The 23878-nt window shown below is 42.2% G+C and overlaps 1 protein-coding gene across 2 annotated transcripts in view; it reads right to left on the reverse strand.

Annotated features, from left to right (window-relative positions):
* The window catches only part of jade2 (jade family PHD finger 2), a 156201-nt gene that overhangs the window by 96670 nt on the left and 35653 nt on the right, over positions 1-23878 (reverse strand). For both annotated transcript variants that reach the window (XM_029448510.1, XM_029448509.1), the window contains exon 4: positions 16748-16905. In XM_029448510.1, the coding sequence (XP_029304370.1) occupies positions 16748-16905 (158 nt within the window). The remainder of the gene's footprint in view (positions 1-16747; positions 16906-23878) is intronic.

The following is a 23878-nucleotide window of genomic DNA, read 5'->3' on the forward strand; positions in this document are numbered from 1 at the left end:
TACAATAATCAGTGTTGATGTAAATAAGTGTGAAAGACTAATGGTATAAAAGAACACTGGAAATCATGCCAAGTTTCCCTATCTGTGCCGGGAAAACTATCAGCCATATTTAGAAATATACCACCATTGGGAAAGGAAGAAGAGGGAGAGAAAAATATATCCTGGTGACACATAAATATATCACCACTCCTGTGAGAGACACTGACTCCATGAAGCAGAAACTGGACCTCTTCGTGGTGAAGTCTGACTACACAGGGAGGTGGTACCCATAGGGGCGCTTGTCTCACCATCAGTGAAGATTCAACAACCCGAAGTTTTAGAAGGGGACTGTGACATGGGGGTCAGAGTCATCACAGGAGGGTGAGTATAGCCTGTACACCTGAGACTGCACAACCACATCAAATTTGATTTCTGTGACGTAATAACCTGTCCCTCTTCCCTAACAATATGCAGAACAGGTCAGGTGGGCAGAGGAGCACAGCTGCCACGGAGAGGAGTGACATGTAAGAAAATAAATGATTGTGATCCATTATTCCTCACCATCGTTTCATCGCATCCCAGAGATTAGAGACGGTTTGTTTTAGGCAGCAGAGGTTTTAGGAGCAGGTCCACAAGGACACTTTAGGATAAAGGTAGAAAACAAGAAGACTGCAATCTCCAAGCAGTCAGAAGGAAAGGATATCAAGTTACTACAGTAAGAAATAGAATAGCAGGGAGACAGGATATGTGGAGAAGAATATGTGGCTTGACTGCAAACTGTATACCACTAGCTCAGTAAATATAGTGTGTGTGTGTGTGTGTGTGTGTACCAGTCAGGCCCCTCCTTGCTTTAAGCCCAGTCCCAGTAATACTCGGACCAATAACAGAGTAAACCTGTCTGTTAACAATGATGCACAGTGTAACAGAACCACTCAGCCCAATTTGCAAAAATCTCATTAAGAGATTTCCAACTCACAGAACCAATAGCACAAGACTGAAATATGTGCATTGATGACACTGGTCGAGTGTTTCTATGTTTGGCCCACAACAGGTCAAACTCTTGTGAGCTTGAACTCGGCTGAAGAGAAACACAGCACCTGGGGAGAGCTTCAGCTCCACAGCATACAAGAGATGCAGTAGGAGTCCCCCGGGGAGTGCCAGAGATCAAATTGGAGCAGGTTTTGACTCATTGTTTTTATGATGGGCAACTACTAATAAGAATGTGGACTAATTACATTCATTGCATCTAACAGAGGTTTATTAATTATTACAAGGGATGCCGTTAAGGGACAAGCTGAACAACAAGCAGCTTCCAGCTTATTGACATGATAGAATGTTTTTAGACATGCTCCGAGCAGAGAAAGGAGGTGTGTGTGCCATGTTGGATCATCCTGTTGCACAATTATATCAAATAATACTGTTTCAGAGAGATCAGTTACTAGAGCCTTACAAAGATTGACAACATTATATAAAGAATTAGCAGAGAATTCAGGGGTAGAGAATTAGTCTGGTGATGCTATGGAAAGACGGTCCGGGAGATGGAGAGTTCTCATGTCACTGGTATCTTCAGCATTAATAGCTATATCAATATTAATTTGTACATTATCTCCACCGATTTATATTTTGTAAATATTTATGCATTTTTTATATTCATGTGCCAGCTAACCCAGAGCAAATTCTTTGTAGGTGAAAACCTACATGACAAGAAAGATTATTCTGATTCTAAATACTTACTGTATGTGGATGTTGTTATATACCATAAATTAGAAGCCGCATGACGAGATTGATTGATTCCACAATAACAAAACAAATGTACACGAGTATCAGCCCCTCTCCATAGATTTATGCAATTTGATAGAACTAGCCTGATTACAGAACGGAATTGCATTAGACATGGTGCTAGCTGAAAAAGGGGGTGTCTGCAAATTGTTTGGCTCTGTGTTGTACTTTCATCCCAAATAACACAGCCCCTGATGGATCCTTTACCAGAGCTTTGGAAGGACTTGACAGACTCAGCAAAGAGCTAGCATCAAACAGTGGGTACTCATAGACTATGATATAGAGCAGGAACACGACAGCCAGGAAGATGATTTCGTGTGAATAACTCTACAAAGTGTTCTTTGCTGCCATACCGAAGCCACTGACTTTATTGTAGTTACAGTCTCTCAGTCGTATACAGATATTACAATCTTATACAGACATTAAAAGTTTACTAATATTTACTGTCTTTTACTGGAAGTGTTTTTTATTATACTGAAGCTAATTGTCTTTATGCTGGAATAACAAATGAAGTTCTTTGGTTTTATACAGAAGGTATTTTTATGACTGGAATAAAAACAAGTGCACTATGAATGTATTCTTGTATACCATATGATGAATTTGTACACCACTCGGTGCCTTATATTTACTGGAGATTATACACACCATAAATGGTGTGTAAAGGGGGAATTGTCAGGTAAATTAATCCTGATCTTCATTAATCCACACTGGAAAGACTATCACATGTATTTGTCCTACCTCAATCAATATGTATTACGACACTACGAATATGTTTCTGCACTATTATGTATTTTCTGCACAACTATGTATTTTCTGCACAATTATGTATTTTCTGCACAACTATGTATTACAAACATAATAGGGGCACTTCCCCTTTAAGAGTAACAGGTCAACAAACCATCACTTCCGGACTGCTGACGGAGGAGCGTGTAGGCGCCAAACTGGGACCAATGAGGAGAAGGTCAACGCCTACTCCATGTATTAGATGCGAATTTTCAAATGTTTGGGCACACCTGGAGCGGAGCCGTGAGACCGCAACGAGGGGGCTCTTTGAGCCATGCGGTCTATGGAAACGGCGACGCGAAATGTGTCCTCAGCTGAGAATATTTTCTTTGTTTGACTTATTGCGTTAAATAAATATATAGATGACATCAGGAGATTGCTGTTTTGATTCGACATTTAAGCTCCGAGTTCTTCAGCTTTTTCCTACCCATTACTAGCCTGCCGGCAATTTGTCTTTTTGCCAACGCATGGGTTTTATTCCCCTTACTTTTTTGCCCCCTTTTGCTAAATCAACATTTCTCAAGCAAATACAGCGCAAATCTGCAATCCGGTATATTCGAGGTGCTAAGTGTAGCATTTTCAGCAACAGTAAATCATTAGCATACCTATTTGGAGAGATTAGTGCAATTACCATAAACAAACATGGTCCTTGCCAAAAATGTATGGTAGCCTCTACTGACCCCTACATGGGGAGCCACTGAGGGGGATGTCACACACAATTAGTTTGTTTTTATTTATTATGAATTAGTTATGTTACCAGCGAAGTAGTTGCAGTTAGTTACAGCATTGTAACTTTTCAAATAGGTCTGTCGGTAGTAAAGAATAGTCTCTTTCTACATTAGCTAGTTAGCTTCCTCACTGCGTGTCCTAAAAGTAGCTGCGCTTGACGCAGCTGTGAAAGTAGGAAGTCGACTTAAATTTATATTTCATTGATGCATTAAGAAAATGTTAACTGCTCCTATTGACCTCCTCTGTGTCACCGTACATGACGTCTGCGGGATGGATGCGTTACTCGTTAGTTGATGGGTTAAAGCAGAACGAGAATAAAAAACCTCTGAAACCAGAAATCGGCAAACAAACACAATTTCAAGCCGATATGGTAATTATAATTATTATTATTATTATTATTATTATCATAAAGTCACAAAACAAGTCCATTAAAAAAGAAAAAGACATTGTGGATTTTCTTTGTCCTTTAATTGAATGTATTTTATTATTTAATGTCAGTTCCACATTAACCTTCTTCCCCTGTTAATTACCAAAGAGACCACAGTGTAGTCGCAGCCAGATGTGTCAAAGTCTGACTGGTTGCAGTTTTCTTTTTGTACCTCAAATCTTTCTCTGCAGCTGACACACACACACACACACACACACACACACACACACACACACACACACACACACACACACACACACACACACACACACACACACGAGAAGAAGGGGGTTGATGAAACTGGCAGTAAAATGTGGGGTGCGTATGGCTGAAGTTTGGATGTTGGTTGGACGGCGCACTAAAGCAGAAATCACTCGACAAAAGACGGAAACATTGTGCTAATCTCAACATCGTAATTTCCTTTATATAACAAATATTTGTGACTGGAAAGAGGAAATTAAAATGCATTGAGGTTTCACACAGCTACGGTTGTCATCATTGATATATTGATCGTAGTTCCCTCTGATCAAGAATCACCTGTGAAATACGACACAAGGTTTACACTCGGCACAGAGCCACCCTCTGTCCCGACAGACTGTCCTGTAATAACTGTTAAGCATTAAAAAAGGAAGACTTTTCTCTTCCAATTTCAGTAATATACTCGCAGTTAGTGCTCGTAAAGACAAAGCAGGTTGCTAGTAAAATGACATTCTTTGACATCATTAGTGACATACTGTACATTCAAAAAGTATTGCCTAGAAATAAGTGGGATGCACATATTTACATATTTCTTTGGGCTGATATATTACACCAAGTCTTTTTACATTTACAAGATGCTGTTTTGCCATTACTTTTATAGTGCATGAAGAATATATGCATCAGTGTATCCTTTAATATGCATAGATGTAACTTTTGTTTAAAAGGATTTTTACACAAAACGTCCCTTTGGCCGTACAAGTACTTTCAAGTTTGCTCCTAAACAGGTGCTTTTATTGACTGAGCACTTTTAATTTCCTCAGTGTTATTAAATATCATAGACGAGCAGGTTTCCATGTTCGGTACAGCACACGTCTCTCTTTCTTCTCCTGCTGTGAGGGTTTGGGGAAAGTATGCAACAGCTGAAAGGAAAGTCATTTCGAATAGACTGCTTTGCCGAACGGTCCAATAATTGGCTTGGATACTGAAAAAAACCTCAATGCTCCCGAGAGAGAGAGAGAAAAGCGGCAACCCGACCAGACTGAGGAAAGATGAGGAACGATCTGCTAATAATCTGTAGAAGCTTTGATTCTTTTGATGCCATCGACAGTTGTGTTTCTCCTCCTGTGATGTTTCAAATTTCAAGGAAGCGGATCCAAATCTGAACCACAGCGGGCTCCAGCTGATCGCTTTTTAGTAGTATGAAATATTAAAACATCACTCGTTATTTTTCTCTTTCCCCCCACCCCCTTACAAGCCCAGGGGAGCCCAGGATGTTTACATACAAAGTTTCAAATGAGGCCGATATCAGTTGTTGTTGCTGTGTTTGTTGACGTCTGTGTTCATTTTTCTTCCTGTGACTGCTGTACTCGTTTCCTCTGGGAGGGACAGTAAATATGACCTTGGATGTTTTTCTAACATTTAAATCACTGTTGTCATGGGAAAACGCTCATTTTTAATCATGTTCAATGTTTTTACTTGGATTTCATGGTGAAAATAATAAGATACATTCCTTGATAGTTCTTTCCTAGTTATTCATAGCTGTGTTTACAACACAACGTTTGTCTTTGTATCCTGAGAATATTGGACTATCTCAGCACAACCCAGTGTCAGCTTTATTATCAGAGACACTGTGGGAAACCCCTGCGGGCTTTGAAACCAAGACAACGGGGGTGGAATAACAGGTTGAAGCAATGAGGCTTTGGACATGCGCACACACACACACACACACAAACGTGCACAAACACACACACACACACACACACTACACTTATGTACACATCAAGCATCAGGGGCTACCCAAGTCCTGTCTCTATACATCTCTCCCACAGACACACACAGACACACACACACTTCCACCCTCTTCCTGCATTCCTCTCCTGTCTGACACACTTCCAGTAAGCCCACCAGCACTTCAAAAACAGCCCACCACCACCACCAGTCCTCCAGACGACAGCTCCTGCTAAAAATATGCACAGCCCTGTCGCACACGGAGACACAAACGGCACCTTCTTATTGGGAACGAAGAGAAAAACAGACCACAGGTGCTCCCGGCCCCGTGGCGTGGCTCTGTATGTTCCTCAACCCTACCAACTACTTGTTTGCTTGTAAACGTAGTAAGTGACAGGTTCAAAAATGCATCGTAAACTATGCAGATTATCGATTTAAGTAGTTTTTCTACAATAAATACCAAACATTAGTTAAAGTTTCCTGCTTTTCTTTGTCTTATGTGATTGTAAACTAAATATATTTTGGTTTGGGACCTTTGAAGAAGTTACCTCGGGAACATTTAGATTAACACTTTTCACTATTTCTTTTTATATTTTAAAGAGCAAACGTTTAATCCAGCCCTGCGAACAACTGTGCCATTGATGTCAAAAGGGAAAAAAACTAATCATTCAATGATTATTCATAAGTAAACAGTAAGCAGACAACAAACGCAAACAAGACAGAATAAGGTTTTACGAGAGTACGTTTTTCTCCACAGGAATGTAAGGATCGTCTCATTGCAGTGGAAAATGCATCAACTCTGTGTTCCTGGTTGATGTTGGAGGCTTAAAAATTCTTCTTGCCTACCTCTGGGCCGTTTCAATGAGCTTTGTTTCAATTTCTTTCCTTGCAGGGCACACCACTTCCAAGTCTGCCCCTCAGAGGTACATTTCCACTTGCTTTAATTCTGTGCCTGAAAGCTTCCATTAAACCCACATTGACAGAAAACAGCGGCTAGGCAACACAAGGGAGAGGATAGACGAGCGAGGGTACTACTTTTATTTGATAAAGCAATGGCAAAGCTCTGTTGTGTGTCCATCTCTCTCTCTCTTTCCCTCCTTTTGTCATTCCCAGCAGATCCACAGACGTCGTACCGCTCCACTCAACCGCCTCATCTACAGTACCTGTTTGTTTACTTATTCCCTCAGTTCCTCCCCATCAACATCCCTTCTCCCCACAGTGTCTCTATCCCTCCATTTTTCCTCTTCTTCTGTCCCTCTTTCATCTCCCTCCCAGTCTCTCGCACTTCCTCTTTCTACCCTTAATCTCCCTCTCTTTTTTGTTCATCTTTGTTGCAGTGATATTAAAGAGTGTGTCATTTAGAAGGGCATCTTTAACACTAGCTACTGTAAGATAAGGGTATAAAGAGATACAAATGCAGTTAGTTCATATCAGTGCATGGTTTCAGGGGTTTACCCAGCTTGATAATCGGTATCCCCTCCACTACCACTCCCCGAAAGTAGCTTTACTTGTGGGTTGATCTTTCGAGAATACGTTTGCGGTCAGAAAAGTATCAAGCTGAATCATGCAACAGAGTTTCACACATATGTTCCTTTTTAGCCAATTCAAAAGACACATGCTGCAGATTCTTCTGCTTAACAAGTGACCGAGTTCTGGTACCGACGTCTGCTGCTCCTCTTTTTGCTGCATTGTGCCAAATCAAAGATAAGCTGCTTATTAAGCAACAGACTGAAATGTTTAGGTTTGTCTGCAGGAAAAGCCTGACTGAAAACATTAACAAACCTTTATGCTGTACCGTATATGTTCCCCGTCAATAATAAAAATCAGATTGTTGCAGAGGTCCCTTTCTCTCCTGCAGTCTGCAGCCACTTGGATAATTGGCAAGGGAGTCATATTATCAGAAGGCCTTTGTGTCATTGCTTAAAAAGTCTTATGCGTCCAATAAACTCCATCTATCCATCTGTCGGGTTATCTACCTTTTTTCTATCTGTTCATACATCCAGATTTTATGTGAGGCCTGGGCCTCGGGGCTCTACTGGGAGACAAAGCAGCAGTAAACAGTGTTTACTCTCCTGGAGGCGGTTGGGTTTAAGTGGCCAGCCAGGGTGCACGAGCCTCCCTTATGTGAACGTTAAAGTCAATGGCCTCCTCATGGCAAACTGATGGGGGCTCATGCACGAAACCCCATCAACCCTGCTGAAGTGTCTTTGAGCAAAGCAAGAAGAAGAAGAAGAAGAAGAAGAAGAAGAAGAGATACAACAGAAACTGTCACGGGGAATTCCAGTATCTATCTACTATCTTCTCTTGTTTCTCGCTCTCTCTCCCTCCCACACACACACACACACACACACACACACACACACACACACACACACACACACACACACACACACACACACACACACACACACACACACACACACACACACACACACACACACACACACACACACACACACACACACACACACACACACACACCAAGTGAGGGTGGCAGATGGTTGATTGGTAAAAGGCGGACGCCGTGCTCCAGATGTTGCTGAACCCACAGTGCAGAAGGCAAAGGGCTTTGATCTGCCTTACCACAGAGGAACTACTGTAGAAGAGGAGAAGATGCTTACAGCTCCTTTAAAATGAAGAAAGACAGTGAAGTGGAGTAAGTATGTGTGTGACTTAATAAGAGAGAGAGTGTGTGTTAGTGTAGCAGAGTGAGAGAAGAAGTGGATGATATTCCCATGTGAGATATATGAGTATTCACAAGAAATACCAGAGGGATGACATGTATCACACACACACACACACACACACACACACACACACACACACACACACACACACACACACACACACACACACACAAAACACGCATACATAAACTATGCATCCATGAATGCAGGCACCTAAACACACACAATCCAGACTCCCACACATTGGGTTTACTTACATGACACATGACATCCATGTGGGGAACAACAAAGAGACATGCATATACACGCATAAATACACACAAAACCGGCCGTAAACACCACCAGCCACACACACCCACACACACTCAACAAAACAGTTTTTCTCATAATGAAATTTAAGAAAGGCTGCATTAATGTATCAACTCAGACTAGTTCTCCTCTTTTTTCCCTTGTACAAACATTGCCTTTGCGGTCCAGCCTCCAAATTATCTAAAACTGCCAAATTAATTTCTGGGTGGGGAATGTGGACGCATGCCGACCCATTCAGGTTTTGGCGGATTGCTTTGCCAGCTCCAACACACACACACACACACACACACACACACACACACACACAACTCAGCAGGTCAAAAACTATTGTTTGAAGGTGACATGTTTAAATTTCCCAGGATCCAGTCCCCAGGCTGAAGCCAGTCTTTGCCCACAAGCCTCCAAAGGTGAATGGGTTTAGCCGGAGTCTGACTCACTCGCTGGAACCAGAAAACGGCTCAGTTCTGGCCAACACTCACACAGTCACTGCGGTCAAAGAGTCAGCCTGCCAGTTTTGACTTCTCTGACATTTCAGTGAGGTCGGCCAGCCAGTCAGCAAGCCAGCCGGTCAGTCAATAAAGTCAGGCAGCTGGCCTAAAAATGTGGTCAAAGATGGACCACTCAAGCAGTCATTCTGCTCTTCACTTGGATAATGGCCATTAGTACAAGAAGTTCCCTCAGACTGCCAGATGTCCGTCTGCAAACAAGGCAGCTTGTCTTTTGTGCGATTAATAAAGCTCCTGGTGACCCAGCCACAATACTGTGGTGATGAGAGGGTAGAGAATATTTTTTTTCTTATTTTCATTCAACCACCCATTGACCCTTTTTACTCATCCATTCAAGGAAATGGCTGTTCTGCCAGGCAGTCGACAAGCAAGCCACCCAGGCAAGAGGTCACTGCGGTCGGTTAGCCAGACAGGCAGTGAGCCTGAAATGTGGTAAGCGACAGCCCCACTGACCCAGTCAAGTGGTAAAGAGGCAGAAAATGTGTGCCTGGATAATGGCAAAGACTACACAATGATCTTCCCTGCGTACAATTTTTCATTAAGTCAAGAAAGAAGTCCATCAGCCCAGAAACAACCAGTCAGCCAGGTGGCAAGCAGCTCCATCAATCAGAGATAGCTAATCGGTCAGCCATTCATCAATTCAGCCAATATACCGTCAGCCAACAAGCTGGTCAGTTACTCCGCCAGCCAATGACTCAATCAACCAGGCATGCTTCAGTCAAAACAGTTGTCTCCATTAGCTGTGGTGAAAGATGTACCGAGTGACTCGATGAACTCATCCAGACATGAGACTATATTATAATGTTGCTTTATTTGCCATTATGGTTCCCCTCAAGCCTCAGTAGGAGGTTTATCAAGCCCCTTCCCCCAGGAACAAGATCAAAAGCAATTTCTCACTATAACATGTTATTAGTTTTGTCATACAGGCCCAAGGGTCCAATTTGGCTCCTTAGCTCATATTTTAAGAAATACAGTTCTCATATTCACTCGCACAGGCAGCCAAAAGCAACCAAATCATCAGTCTGTGGTCAAAAATACACCCGCTGAACCCTCATAGCAATGTGGTGGTGAGTTAATGTGGGTGAATTTGGCTTTTGACTGACTGTCCATCAACAGGTCAGTAAGTCATCCAACCTGGATCCATGCAGCTCTGGTTAAGAAGCCATCGATTCATCTCTGACTGCTACGCACATCATCAAGGAATCCAGTTTGTACTTATAAAGTCATCAAGTCAGTAAGTATCCCATTAGTCAGTCAGCTCTTTAGTAAGATATTTAGGAAAGCAGGCAAGAACTCAGCAGATCGTATTCCCCTTTGACCTCACAAAACTGGAGAAAGTCAACCAGAAAAGTAAAAACAAAATGACTTTCTAAAACTATATAGCATGATCAGATAGAGATCTGCCGACAGGATACAAACTAAACGCATATAAACATATATTGTTTCAGATTATTACTTTCTGATCTATGCTTAACTCTTTCAGATAAGTCTGAGGTACAGTAAGCGTGATGCAAGTTGTAGTTCAGTCTATGGTTCAGCCAAACCATTCATTCATATACTTAAAGGTCTTTCATTCATCAAATCCCTCTGTCCCATCACATATCTACAAGTCCCAGAGCAACAGGTTGAACACATCCATGTAAGCGCAAACCAGCCTCTTAATTCCTTTACAACGTTTACAACCATAGAATAGACTACCAACACACATCAGTAGAGTGTGATTCATGTGCACTCTCTGACCCTGTTCACAATGAGGCTGATGATGCTGCTCTGAGTCATCTTATCATCTGATAAAGAGCTGTTTTGGAAAGAGCACATGAATCTCAGGGGAATTTCCAGATGTTGTTGTGGACGTACTGATACATACAAAACAGACACACACACACACAATGTGTGTGCATACAATACACGCTCATGAAAGTAAACAGTCACACATAAGTACGGTGACTTACTAATGTACGAGGCTGCAGCTGGGCCAGGCAGTTAAAATCCCTCAGGGGTTCTTGTCATCTAACCACCACTCTTTTACTCCTTCCCTCGCTGTTTCCCTGGTGTTTTTTTTTACTTTGTCCTATATGCAGTCGCTTCAGTGCTTCTGTCTTGACCTTTAGCTGGCTATTTCTCAGATTGTTATCAGATAGATTGAGACGAAACAAATGTCACATTTATTGCAGGTGTTCCAGATTCTCTCTTTCCTGACAGGAAGTCACAGAATTGGATAATTTCTCCAAGGAAGAAAAGAAATATCCGACAGACTATGAAGGAATATACCTTATGTTTTTGCACACATAAATTGTGAATTTGAGCTGGGGATTATAAATCCTCACAATATGACAAGAGCCTTGGTGGCTGAACATGTCCAGGTATACCGTCTAAGCTTTAAATACGGCTAAAGCTTTACAATATGTGACATTTAGACTGTCCTCCATCTTCACTATCCAGCTATTTGTCCTTCTCTCAGTCTATCTTACTGCCCTCAGGCTCTCTTCAATCCATTATCTACGTGTGTGTGTGTGTGTGTGTGTGTGTGTGTGTGTGTGTGTGTGTGTGTTTGAACTGACAGTCACAGAGTCATTAGTAGCCGATTAGCCTTCTGACCCACTGCAACACTGTCTGACTTACCCAGTGAAAGAGTGTGTGTGTGTGTGTGTGTGTGTGTGTGTGTGTGTGTGTGTGTGTGTGTGTGTGTGTGCTTAAACAGATGTATTTCTATATATAAATGGAAACTGCCTGTTTAGTGAATAATAACCCAAATGTTTTACATACTGTAAGAGGTTCCATAGGAATTCCATCTATTCAAATTATGTTGGCGAGCACTTCCTCTCTGTACCTGCACCTGAAAGCAAAGCTTGACATATGTGCTTCCCTTTCTCTAAAGGCCCATTCCAACTCAATCAGCTTTACTGAAGAAGGTCCAAGTCGAATATAATTTTTATCCCGTCTGAATCTGCCAAGTCCACAGCTCTTACAATTCTAGAAAACACACCGGACAAATTACCGAATGTGTTTTCAGCAGTACTCAGTTTCAACTGACATCGCTGTCATTTCATAATGTGTTCAGTATTTGGCAGCTGTTAGAGTGTCATAAAACAAGCAGACTAATAGTCTAAAATTGCCTTTGGTTCGGATCTGCGCCTCTCTTGCAATTGTGTTTAGTGGAGTGTCTATATTCTCTATGCATGGAGGCTTGCATTGCTTTAACATGCAACAACATGGGCGGTATTTAAAAACTATCTGGCCAAGGTTTCAACGTACAGCACTTTGTTGCCTTATCAAGCAACCGTATTTACATCCTCTCTCAGTGTTCGAACCTTCCATCCCCTGTGGGCAGGAGTTAAAGCTTGTTGACTGAGTGTTTTACATAACATCCATGCCTGTCTGACCCAAGTTTTGCATGTGATAATAGTTGTCGGAAACCTGACCTACAGATATTCCATCACTGGGGAGCATGTGATGTATGTTGTTCTGCAATCTCAACTGAGCTTAAGCTTTACATCTCATGAGCATCCCGCGTAGAGACCCTTTAAAGGCCAGTGTGTTCAGCCAAACCACAAACAACGGGTTCACGTTCACTGACTCGGCCACCAGTCCAAGGGGGAAAAATGAAGCAATAAATAAAATAACCACTATCTCATTACTTTCATTTTGTGAAAAGGCGCAGATCTTCTCATGTGCATGTGTAATTATTTCCCTCTGCGGCTCGGCGTTGTCATTGGGGACCGAGGCTGTCGAGTCACTGCCAAAGCTCCATTCACCGTCTGCACATAGCATAGCCACTGTTACGCAACGGCTAATTACTTCTACTCAGCCCCGACAAAACCATGGAGAGGGAGAGAGAAAGAGAAAGAGAGAGAGAAGGGGAAAAGAGGGGGAAGTGAGTGATAAAATAAAAAAGACAGAGGGAGGAGAGACGGTCAGAGAGGACGACAAGCAAGAGGAAAGTCAGGGGGAAAGAGAGAAATTATAAAGGAGATGAGGGGCAGTGGGTGAAGAGAGAGAGAGAGAGAAACATGAGAGGAGAGAATGACAGATGGAAGGTAAAGGACAGAAAGAAAGTGGCCGGAGAAGGACAGGAGACAGAAAGGGGAGGAGAGCTCACTCCTCACCTTCCTCCTCTCCCTGTGTCTCTCCTGCAGTGTTCTGGTAAGGAGAGGTACACAATAAACAACATCAAACCATAATGACCTCTTCGCCATGCGCCACAACAGTTTTACTGAAAATCATGCTGCAGGGGCCAAATTGGTCCAAAGAGATCGGAGAGAGAGAGAGAGCGAGAGCGAGAGCGAGAGCGAGAGAGAGAGAGAGAGAGAGAGAGAGAGCGAGAGAGAGAGAGAGAGCGAGAGCGAGAGAGAAATGTGGAAGAGGAGTGTTGTCAAAGCCAGACAGGGCCCGCAGCCCTTTTCTTCTCCAACAATTTTTGGAGATGATGTCATTATTCATAAAAAAAAAAATAGAAAAAGAAAAATGTGTCTGCGCCTCCGGCTCAACTAGAGCAAAAGTAAGAGGAGAAGGTGGGAGGAGAAGGAGGGAAGCCAGGGAAAGAGAGAAATGTAGAGATGAAGACTTAGACGAGAGAGGAAGAAAAATTAAAGAGGAGAGCGTGAACAGGAGAGTTGGATCAAGACAAAAAAAAAAACTCAAAAGAAGGAAACATGACATAAATGGATAGAAGGAGACAGCAGGAGAGGGAAACTACCTCAATTCATACTTTTACTCCTAAATTCACAAAATATCTTTAATATGAGCAACATTTAGAATGAAAGCAGCGTCCTGTTCACCGAGCAGATTCAATTTGACAGAGCCATGCTAGCTGTAAACTAAACTAAGCTGAGCTAAGCTAAGCTAAACTGAGCTAAACTAAACTGAGCTAAGCTAAGCGGCTGCTGGCTGTAGCCTCATATTAACACAAGTGGTATCAATCTTCTCATCAGAAGCTTTGCACCGATGTGTGTCATTGTTTTTGTATAGAGAGATCAAGTCCAACTTGGTGGCAGCTCCACCACAGGCGCTGCACAGCGCTCGGATTTTAATGCCGCAACACTGCACTGAAAGTCTTGCACCAATTATTCTGTTCTTCACTAAACAAGGTATACATTTACATTTAATCCTGTTCTAACACAGTGGCTCAAAATCTACTGTGCAATATGTATTCCCTGTTTTGAGCAGATGTTTGTGAACTTGTAACATAAACTTTGTCTGTGTTGCTCTGCAAGACATATCAAGATTTGATATGTCTTCTTCTTGTTAAGCTAATTTCTTGTGTATATACACACACAATCTTTTTTAACCAAATACTGAAAAGCCATCAGTTGCTGTGTGGGAATAAGGTTTCCTACCGAATATTCTGCCCGACCACAGGGGCTCGTACGGGTAAAACCAAGGAAGTCTCAAGCAACGCTGCCGATTTCAGCCCAAACATATCAAAAGAAAAGAGGCACGGAGAGAAAAGTAGTGGCTTCAAGATGACAGACGGCGGGAAAAAGATGTACAAATCGCTGTCAGAGACTCTGACCGAGACCATCAAGCTCAATCACACTTACACTCACCCCTCTTGTCCTCTATCTCCCCATCTATCCATCATTACTCCATTCCCGCATCACTGTATATCACTTCATCACCCTATCGCATGCAAGATAATATATTAGCCCCGATTCATCCATCTATCCTTATCTATCTCTGCCATTGCTCTTTCTCTTCCAATCTGCTCATCTATCTCTCTGCCTTCCGGCTCTCTTCAATCTGCTAGCTCCGTACGGTTTGTGTGCGTGTGTCACATACGTGTGCCTGCTGAGATATTAACCTATTAGACAATGTAAACAGTAAGTGCGACACATTTATCGGAAATTATAGAGATTTTCTTTTTGTATTTTCGTCTCTTTATCTCTTTTTTTCTCCGTCTTTGTGAACTGCACATTGTTTTTCAATTATGGAAACTTGATTCCTCTTCGCGAGAAAAAACTGCTAATGCAAGCAGCAACACTCGATTTGAGTTACGTTTCGCTTGTTTTATTTGTAAGTGTTTATTTATGTTACTGGATCCGACAGGCTTCTCTTTTTCTCTTTTTCAATTGCACAGTTAAAGTTGCAATTAAGCGTGGCAGAACACTTTTTACGACATAATCACCCACCATCCACTTTCTACTAGCCTCAAAAATCAAATGAGATATATCATTTTAAATATTTTAAATGAACTAATTGAATTAACACATTTAATGGATTTTTAACTCGCTGCAACACAATGACTCTTTTCCACTCTAGTCCTTGAATTACTTGGTAAAAAAGGATGACAAACGGCACAAAATGCTTCTAATAACATAAAATAGTGCACTTTACCACAGTATTACTGAGTCTTTTCATCTTCAATGCATCATGTTCAGCAATTTCTTTGGCTGTTTCATATGCAAGCAAATGTCACTTTGCAATTAAATCTTAATTAAAGAAGTTTTTTCACTTTTTATTGACTTGTCTCTTTTGTTGTTAGTGAGCTCCCTTCACATCTGGTTTCTTGAAGCAGGTAAATAAATAAAAATGTTTTATGGAGAACAGAACATTTGACCAAATCTCACATGATCATTTGTCTGTCTCCCAACGAGAATGTGCGTGCGTGTGTGTGTGTGTGTGTGTGTGTGTGTGTGTGTGTGTGTGTGTGTGTGTGTGTGTGTGGCCTCCCAGTATGACATGTCTGTTTAACAGGCATTACCAGGCAGTCTGAGCATTTTCATTAGTTCCTAGAACGCCAAACAAACCACATGGGTATGTGAAGCAGCTGCAGTCGTAGTAGAGAGCTACAACAACCTACCGGGGCGAGAGAGAGAGGAGGAGCGTGCACAGACTAATCTACAGTATGAGTGAACAAAAGTGGGTCGAAGTGCATGCCTGCACATCTGCCTACCAGCTTGCTTCTGTGTGTGCGTGTGCGTGTGTGCGTGTGCATCCAGAGCCGCTTCCCATAGTATGTATTTGTGTAGGAATGCGTTAGAGTGTAAAAAGCCAAGGATCTCAGTTTGTGTTTGAGTATTTCTGTGTGTATGTGCATGTATTCCATTTACAGTTATGCCACAAATAAAACTATACAATGCGATTGTAATCACATGCGGTTTAATTATGTAAAGGGTTCCCACGCTTTATTACAATTCAATGCCACATTTTTGGCAGGATATTTCCAAAAACGTTGATGGATGTATGACAGCTTTGCAACTTGAAATAAATAGTTGCGTCGGATAATCTCCGCAGAACTATTCCTTCTGGTGTCTCACCACACTCATTTTGTGTTCACATTCTTTCAAAAGTACTTCAGCAAATTCAATTTGGTCAAGGTTGCATCAACTAGAATCTCGAATTTCACAAGTTCCCAGATGTTCATTGACAATTTTCCAATGTTCCAAAACAACTATAAGTCATGGCAAACAAACGTGCAAATCTCATAACCCTTACAAGAACGTTGTGACCGTGGGAACTCTGCCCGTGTGTTTAGATGGTGACATAATGCCTCTGCAGCCAGAGGTTGAACTAGTTGTGAATCACCATTAAAACAGATGATAACACTTGATGTGCTATCCTCATTTACTTGACGGCAGTTTGTGTGTGTGTGTGTGTGTGTGAGAGTTTGGTAAGTGTCCTACCTGACCACAGGCTCTGGTATGGCCTCCAGGCTGGCAGGGACCTGCACTCCCTTCTCCCACTCTTGTCTCCAAGGGTCCGAGAGCACGTAGAAGTCGTCCGGGCCGAGCTGGGCCGAGTCGGGCAGCTTCATGGCCGTGATGAAGTCGGTACGAAATACCTGCACAGAGAGACAAACCGAAGAAGAGAGAGGAAGATAGAAACGTTTGGTTAAATGGCCAAAAACAGTGAAGATGTACTGTGTATATAGTTCCACTCGTTATGGGGTTTTCACAGTAGAGCAGTAAAGACCAACTATTAAATTAAACTGACATTTTATAGTCCAAACAACTAATGGAGAAGATAATCGGCAGATTAATCGACCGTGAAGATAAGCCTTAGTTGCAGCTCTAGTTCACAGGGAAACATTCTGCTCTTGAGCCACTTCTTAAGGTGATACTGAGGTGAGAGGAAGGCCCCTCAAAGAACCCCACGCTGCTTTTATCACTTTCTCAAGACTTCATCATGCGCAGTCTGAGCCTACAAGCTGTCAGCCTCATGCAGGATTCCTTAGTTCAGCTTGAACATAAATCTGCTGTGACCTCGAAATGATGCATTTTTTGCATTTTTTGCCTCGACTGCTGCTCGCCACTAAACGTCAAGTGTAACATTAGAGCAGGTGAAGAATATGAAGAGCAGATGAGGGAAGGCTTTGAGGAGCATTCATCTGGAAAAGCCTTAATCCCTGATTTTGCAGTGTTGACTAGATCCATATCTTTGCCTTGCTCGAGTGGCTTTTAACTGCGGTTTCTTTATGTAAATGTGTGGAGTTACCTCTGGGTGCAAAGTAACATATGTGGGGTGTTGACTGTCATGGCTTTGCTTCAGAGGATGCTGAGAGGGAAGGATGTCTCATTTCATTAGAAACGCGTTTCATCTATCCTCTCATCTTTACATTACATCTCCTCACGTCTTACCTGGGAGGGACTAAGATGTGAGGAAAAGATGCAAGTGGGGAGACATTTAAGACAAATGATGACCACCTACTCAGAGAGGAAGAGATGAGAAGGAAGAGGAAGAGGAAGAGGAAGAGGCGAGGACTGATAAGCTGAAGTGCTGTGGTTACGGTCACCAATAACCAAATGGTTGATATTAACCTGGAGACCTTCACATACTACAAGTACATACTGTAGATACTGTATATAATGATTAAAAGATTGTGTGTGTAGGAGGATTGCATAAAAACAAACAAGGTCTGCTCGTGTGTGATGTGGCGTTTTGAAGACCTGAGGGAGTGCGTGTATTCAAGCACACACAATCATTTTCACACATAATGTGAACACACACACATGCAAAGTCTCTCTCTCTCTCTCTCTCTGTCTGCTCTAACAGGGACCTGAAGCAATGATATTATCAGTCATATAGTCAAGGACATCAGGCAAGAACACACACACGTAAACACACAAACTCACACAGGAAAACAAGCAACACACACACGACGGTGCCAAATCAACCGTATGACTTCACTTTACATTTTATCATTACTTTATAAGCCTCCTTATCCCTGCTTTATTAGCTCTTCTCCACCATCCTACTCCCTCGCTCCCCCTATGTCTCTCCATTAACCTCTCCATCTTCTCTCCCTCCCTCCCTCCCTCCCTCGCTCCCCCTTCCTTCCCTCACTCAGTCCCCTAATGTGGATTTTATTTTACCTGCTTTATATTGACCTAAGGGACACACGGTAAAAAAAGAGGCAAAAAAGAGATTTGTGAGAAGAAAAACATGGTAATAAGAGAGAAGTAGAAGAGGGGGCGCTGTGAGGGAGCGAAATAAACTGAGCTGATAGAGGAACGGAGCAGAGGAAATATTCTACGAACAAAAGAGCGACAGAGAAAAGTTTCTCAAATTTCTTTCAATACCTAGTTTGAGATTTTACATTTCTCTACAAAAAAACCTTTTTCCATAACCTAAAATATGACACGTTTCTCCATGCATTCCTATTTAAAGTACTTTAGTGTGTTAGCGCCCTAATGTTTAATATTTAACACTAAATGCAAAGCACTTAATGGGAATGTCATTAGTGTTGAAGATATTTGGTCTTTAACTAAAACATTGACTTAATGATGGCACGTTTTTTACAATTCATCCGGAGAGCGGCGCATTTCATGACAATGCATCCAATAGTAGTCGAGACATTTCACTCAAAACCCAAAAATGTGAAATGTTGGCGCTGGAGGAACATTCAGGGGATTATTAAGTCATTAGGATTCGTCCCATTCAGCAGCTGAGTATGCCGGCTTCGTCCGGGTCCGACTATTTGACAGCACTATTTGTAACACTTCAAAAGTTTGCTGGCCCAAAGTGAAGAGGGGAGAGGGAGGACAAGATCAGGGGGAGACAGATAACCAAGAATGAGAGGAATGAGAGATCATTTAGGAGGGAAGAGAGATGAGAGACAAGGACAGACGAGGATGAAACAGTGTGTGTGTGTGTGTGTGTGTGTGTGTGTGTGTGTGTGTGTGTGTGTGTGTGTGTGTGTGTGTGTGTGTGTCACAGAGCAGTATATGAAAAGGCCATATGTAAAAGGCAGCATCCTTGCTTCTGCTGCTTGACTGCCTCCACTGTCTGCCAACCAGCTCTAATAAATAATGCAATGGAATGCGTGTGTATTTTTTATTTTATTTTATTTAATGTACAACCCAGCATGAATATCTGTGTGTTTTCCTGAGCAACTGTGGGCATTTCTGTGTGTGTGGTTTTTATGTGCGTGGATAAGTCTGTCTGAGTGTTTAAAAAATGTGTGTGCGAGCCAAGGCCATGATGAATCTTGCCTTCCCCTTTAGCAACACGAGAGGAGGACAGACAGAGACAGAGGGCGAACCACTCCTCCTTAATCTTTCTCTCTCTTTTTTTTTTTCCTGTTGCTGTCTTTCTCCCCGTCCACTTACATTCTCTCGCTTTTTCTTTATACTGCTCACAAGTGAGGAGAGGAGAAAGGGTGGAGGGAGAAGAGGAGAGGAAACAAGACAAAAGAGGAGAGGAGAAAGTGAGGAGACAAGAGGCAAAGGGAGAAGATTAGAGGAGATGAGAGGAGGAGATAAGGAGTGAGCAGTGGGTAATAAAAAAAGATAGAGAGGAGAAGGAAATTGAAAAAGGAAAGATGAGAAGGAGAAGAAAAAGAGATAAGAAAAGGGAGGGAGGACAGAAGAAGGGAGGGAAAATAAGGAGGGGTGAAAAGGGAAGAAGGTTAAGAGAGGGAAAGAGGAGATTGGAAGTGGGTGGGGGAGAGGGGAGAAAAAAGGAGAGAAGAGAAGAAGGGAGGGGAAGAGAAGGAGAAGAAAAACAGGTGAGGAAAGAAGGAGGGAGGAAAAAGGACGCGAGGAGAGGAAAGCAGAGGAAAGAGGAGAGGACCTCAGTATATCACTTTTATTACTGTGTGTTTGTACGGGATTGACTGCAGCTAATTAATGTGTAGGAAACTATTACAAGCTCCTGCAGTTTTATGTTCTGCCTTGTTTCTCTCTCTCTCTCTCTCTCTCTCCAGCTCATCTCCATCCTGCTCTTCCTCTCTTCCACCGCCCGCCCTCCTCGTCTTTTAACTCTTTTTGTGACATGTGATGCAGTAATGAATGACGAAATGGAGTGTTATATAAAAACATGAGTTTTCAATCTGTCTAGCAAATGTTATGCAAAATACAAACACAAAAGAGGTGCATTTCCCTCAGAGTCAAAACACATCCAGTTAAAAGTCCTTCAGGAGCTTATTAGATTTGAGTAACCGGTTTGTCTTCTCAGTTAATGTTGGTTATATTTCATGCAAAGACAAAAATAAAGAAATGCATTTGGCTGTATTCTAGCAGAGCAACTAATAAAGACTTATGTTGATAGTGACAGTACAAATGTCTTTTCTGGCTGGTGTTGGTGGACAGAGACTGCTGTGCAATGAGCCTGCAGCCGCCGTGGAAACTCTGCCCGCAATTACTCAAAAAGTGCATTTATTTTTTCCATTTATCACATGATTTATTTATTTGCTGGAAAGATTTTCCACATAGATCAACTTTATTGACTTTGTTCTGACGAACATGGGATTGAATTTTGGCCATCGAGTGGATGCCCACCTCCTCCGAAGGGGGAACGATACAGTAAATTAATCAGCGTGCAATTAATTCATATGTCATCAACATCATCTGTCGTATCCAGCTGCTTGCGGCCATTTCAGTGCATCGGGTTTGTTTACACGCTTTCTTTCTGCTGCAACAAGGTGAGAACACCTCATTATTTGCTTGAAATGGTGGAGTGAGGTTAGCTTAATGCACGCTTTCTTCAATTCAGATTCAATATCTGCAGATCAGAGACATCGTCTGCCACTGCTGCTGTCTTCTGGATCATTCAGTTTGGGCAATCATACGTCTCATTTCCCCAAACGTGACAGGCTGTCCTGCTGAAGACGTCACACTCATTTGCACTTCATTAACACAAGTTTAATTTTTTTTTGTTCCGCCATCAGTTTGGTTTGAATCACAAGCCATCTAATCACGCAGTGCATGAGTGATAGATGACCTCTCGCTGAAACGGAATACATGAGATTCAGCCGCTCAGATAAAGCTCCATAGTAACTCAAGTTCAACAAAATACACACACACACACACACACACACACACACACGCACACACGCACACACACACTACTGGCCAGTCAGTCAGTAGGTCAGTATGCTATGTTGAGTTATGGGCTGTATGCATGCTGCGCTCTCATTAAGTCCAATCTAGATCTGGACTGATGACATGAGCAGGGGCTGTGGAGTGTGTGTGTGTGTGTGTGTGTACTGGTAGGGGGCCTGACAGCTTGACAGGCATTAATAATCACGGTCAAAAACACAAGCATTCATGGGAGAGCGAGCGTGTTTAAGAATTCCTGTCGTCTACTACTACCACCACTACCACTGCAGTATTACTATAATTTTTAGTAAAGAGTCTTCGAAGAGGATGCATGACTGCTATGACAACTACTCCTGCTAATAGTGCTGCTGTTACAACCATTGGACACACAATGTTTTACTTCTATCAAATCTATTTCTCTTGATATGACCACGACTACTCAGGTTCCAAATATAACTATTACCAAGACCTCTTCTGCTACTACTAATACAGCAGTTCCTTCCAGTCGTACTGCACGTGTAGCTGCTACTGATGGTGAAGCTAGTGCAAAGCATGTGTGCAACCACAGCTGGTTGGTTGGTTGGTTGGTTGGTTGGTTGGTGGTTGGTTGGTTGGTTAACCGTTTCATGCACATAGATGCACGTATTATTAAATTAAATATGCTTCATAAGACTTCAAAGCCAGGAACATTTAAGAGTTTAACATCATTTGTCCTGTTCCCAACACTGTTGCTGTCCTTATACTAGTAGAGGTACTTATGCAACCACTAATAGTGTTATTACTGCCACTAGAAGTACTACTGCTGCTTCTGCTACTACTACCACTACTCATCCCGCCACAAACACGACAGGTACTTACTGCTCGTGTTGCTTCTGGTGCCAATAAGAACTACTGCAGCGACTGACATTTCTGCGACCTCCACTGCCATCACTAGTACAAATTATGCAGTGATTATATTTTCATACAGCATTAGTGAGCCATAAAGACAAACAAACTGCACAGGGTAATTGAACCTGGACTCTTCCAGGAACAATCCTCATTTTCTCCTGTGAACTATAAGCTCTGATTCAGCTTGTTTGTACGCTGTATGAGGACGTTTGCCTCTCCGTTTTATATTTGGGACCGACTCTAATCTCTGACCATCTGCAGTGCGGTGATAAATTAGCAGTCGGCTACGACCTGAGCCGATCAGAACACAAACCCCAGAGATGACTGTTGAAGTTGTTCTACATTTCAAACCCAGGAAACACACTCACTCCAGCAGATAAAGATACACACACACACACACATCTTCGCAGTGTCACCAAAGCGCAAACACACATTCACATAAAACACAGATGTACAGTATTGACACAACTTAACACACATACAGGGAAAGGAACACACACATAAACACAAAGATAGACAGACATACAGATAAGATGTACTTTTTTGATCCCACATTGGGAATGTTTTGCGTTACAGCAGCAGCAGCAGCAGCACACATGGATGTATATAAAGTCACACACAGACGTGCATATACAGTGCAAACAGTGACACAGGTGCACTTCCAACCCAGCCTCTCCAAACACACACACACACACACACACACACACACACAGACTTGGTTATTATGGTGTTGCTGAGCTAGTTTCCTTGAAGCACAGAGACAAAGTGCTTTAAGCGATTCGAAAGGCCAGATGACATAAAACACTCGCAGGTTTTCTCGAAAAACAAACAATCAGCATAGTTTTGGTTTGACTTTGAAAAGGATGAGAGCGCCGATGGAAAGAGAGGGAGGATGCTCCGTCCTTCACTGTTCATCTCGTTGTTATTATTAGACTGTTAAACTCTAGCAGGGCCTTCTCTCCTGTGATTCTGGGTGCAATAGCGGTGCGACAGTTATCAACACCCCATAATGTGCGAAGGACCCATCAGGTCAGCATGAGTCCAGCTTAACAAACCGGAAGAAGCGGTGACATTTGTCATGCTCTTGACCAAAAATCGCTTTATCACTTTAATTAAATCAACTAAATCAAGCAACATAAATCTGCAACCTGAGCTTGAATGCCGTAGTTTTGTGTTTATTGCCAAAAGATCATAAATGACAAGTGAAAATACAGAATGATTTGTTATACAATAGTGATAAACCTTGTGTAGTGTTAGCATCCCATTCATTGATAGAAAGACATTTCAAATGTTTTATTTGAAACACAAATACTGAGCATTTACAAACTTTTATTCTAATTTATTCTGACATTCCTTTACCAGAAATGTGCATGAATACCAAATATGCAGCGAATGACAGTGACAGTTCACAGTTGGTGGTGGTCACAGCCGTCAGAATAGCGAAACGTGTGTGACTGTAAACAAAGCTTAAAGAAATGCAGGTCTGAGACGACTGAACCTGAGCCGAACAAAACTATTGAATTCAAGCAACAAAAAAACGAAGAAGTGCTGCCAGATGCAGAAATGATGCACGGTGAATTCAAGAAACATCTGGAGACGAAGTAACCG

This window comes from Cottoperca gobio, chromosome 14 (genome assembly GCF_900634415.1).
Source record: "Cottoperca gobio chromosome 14, fCotGob3.1, whole genome shotgun sequence".
NCBI lineage: Eukaryota > Metazoa > Chordata > Actinopteri > Perciformes > Bovichtidae > Cottoperca > Cottoperca gobio.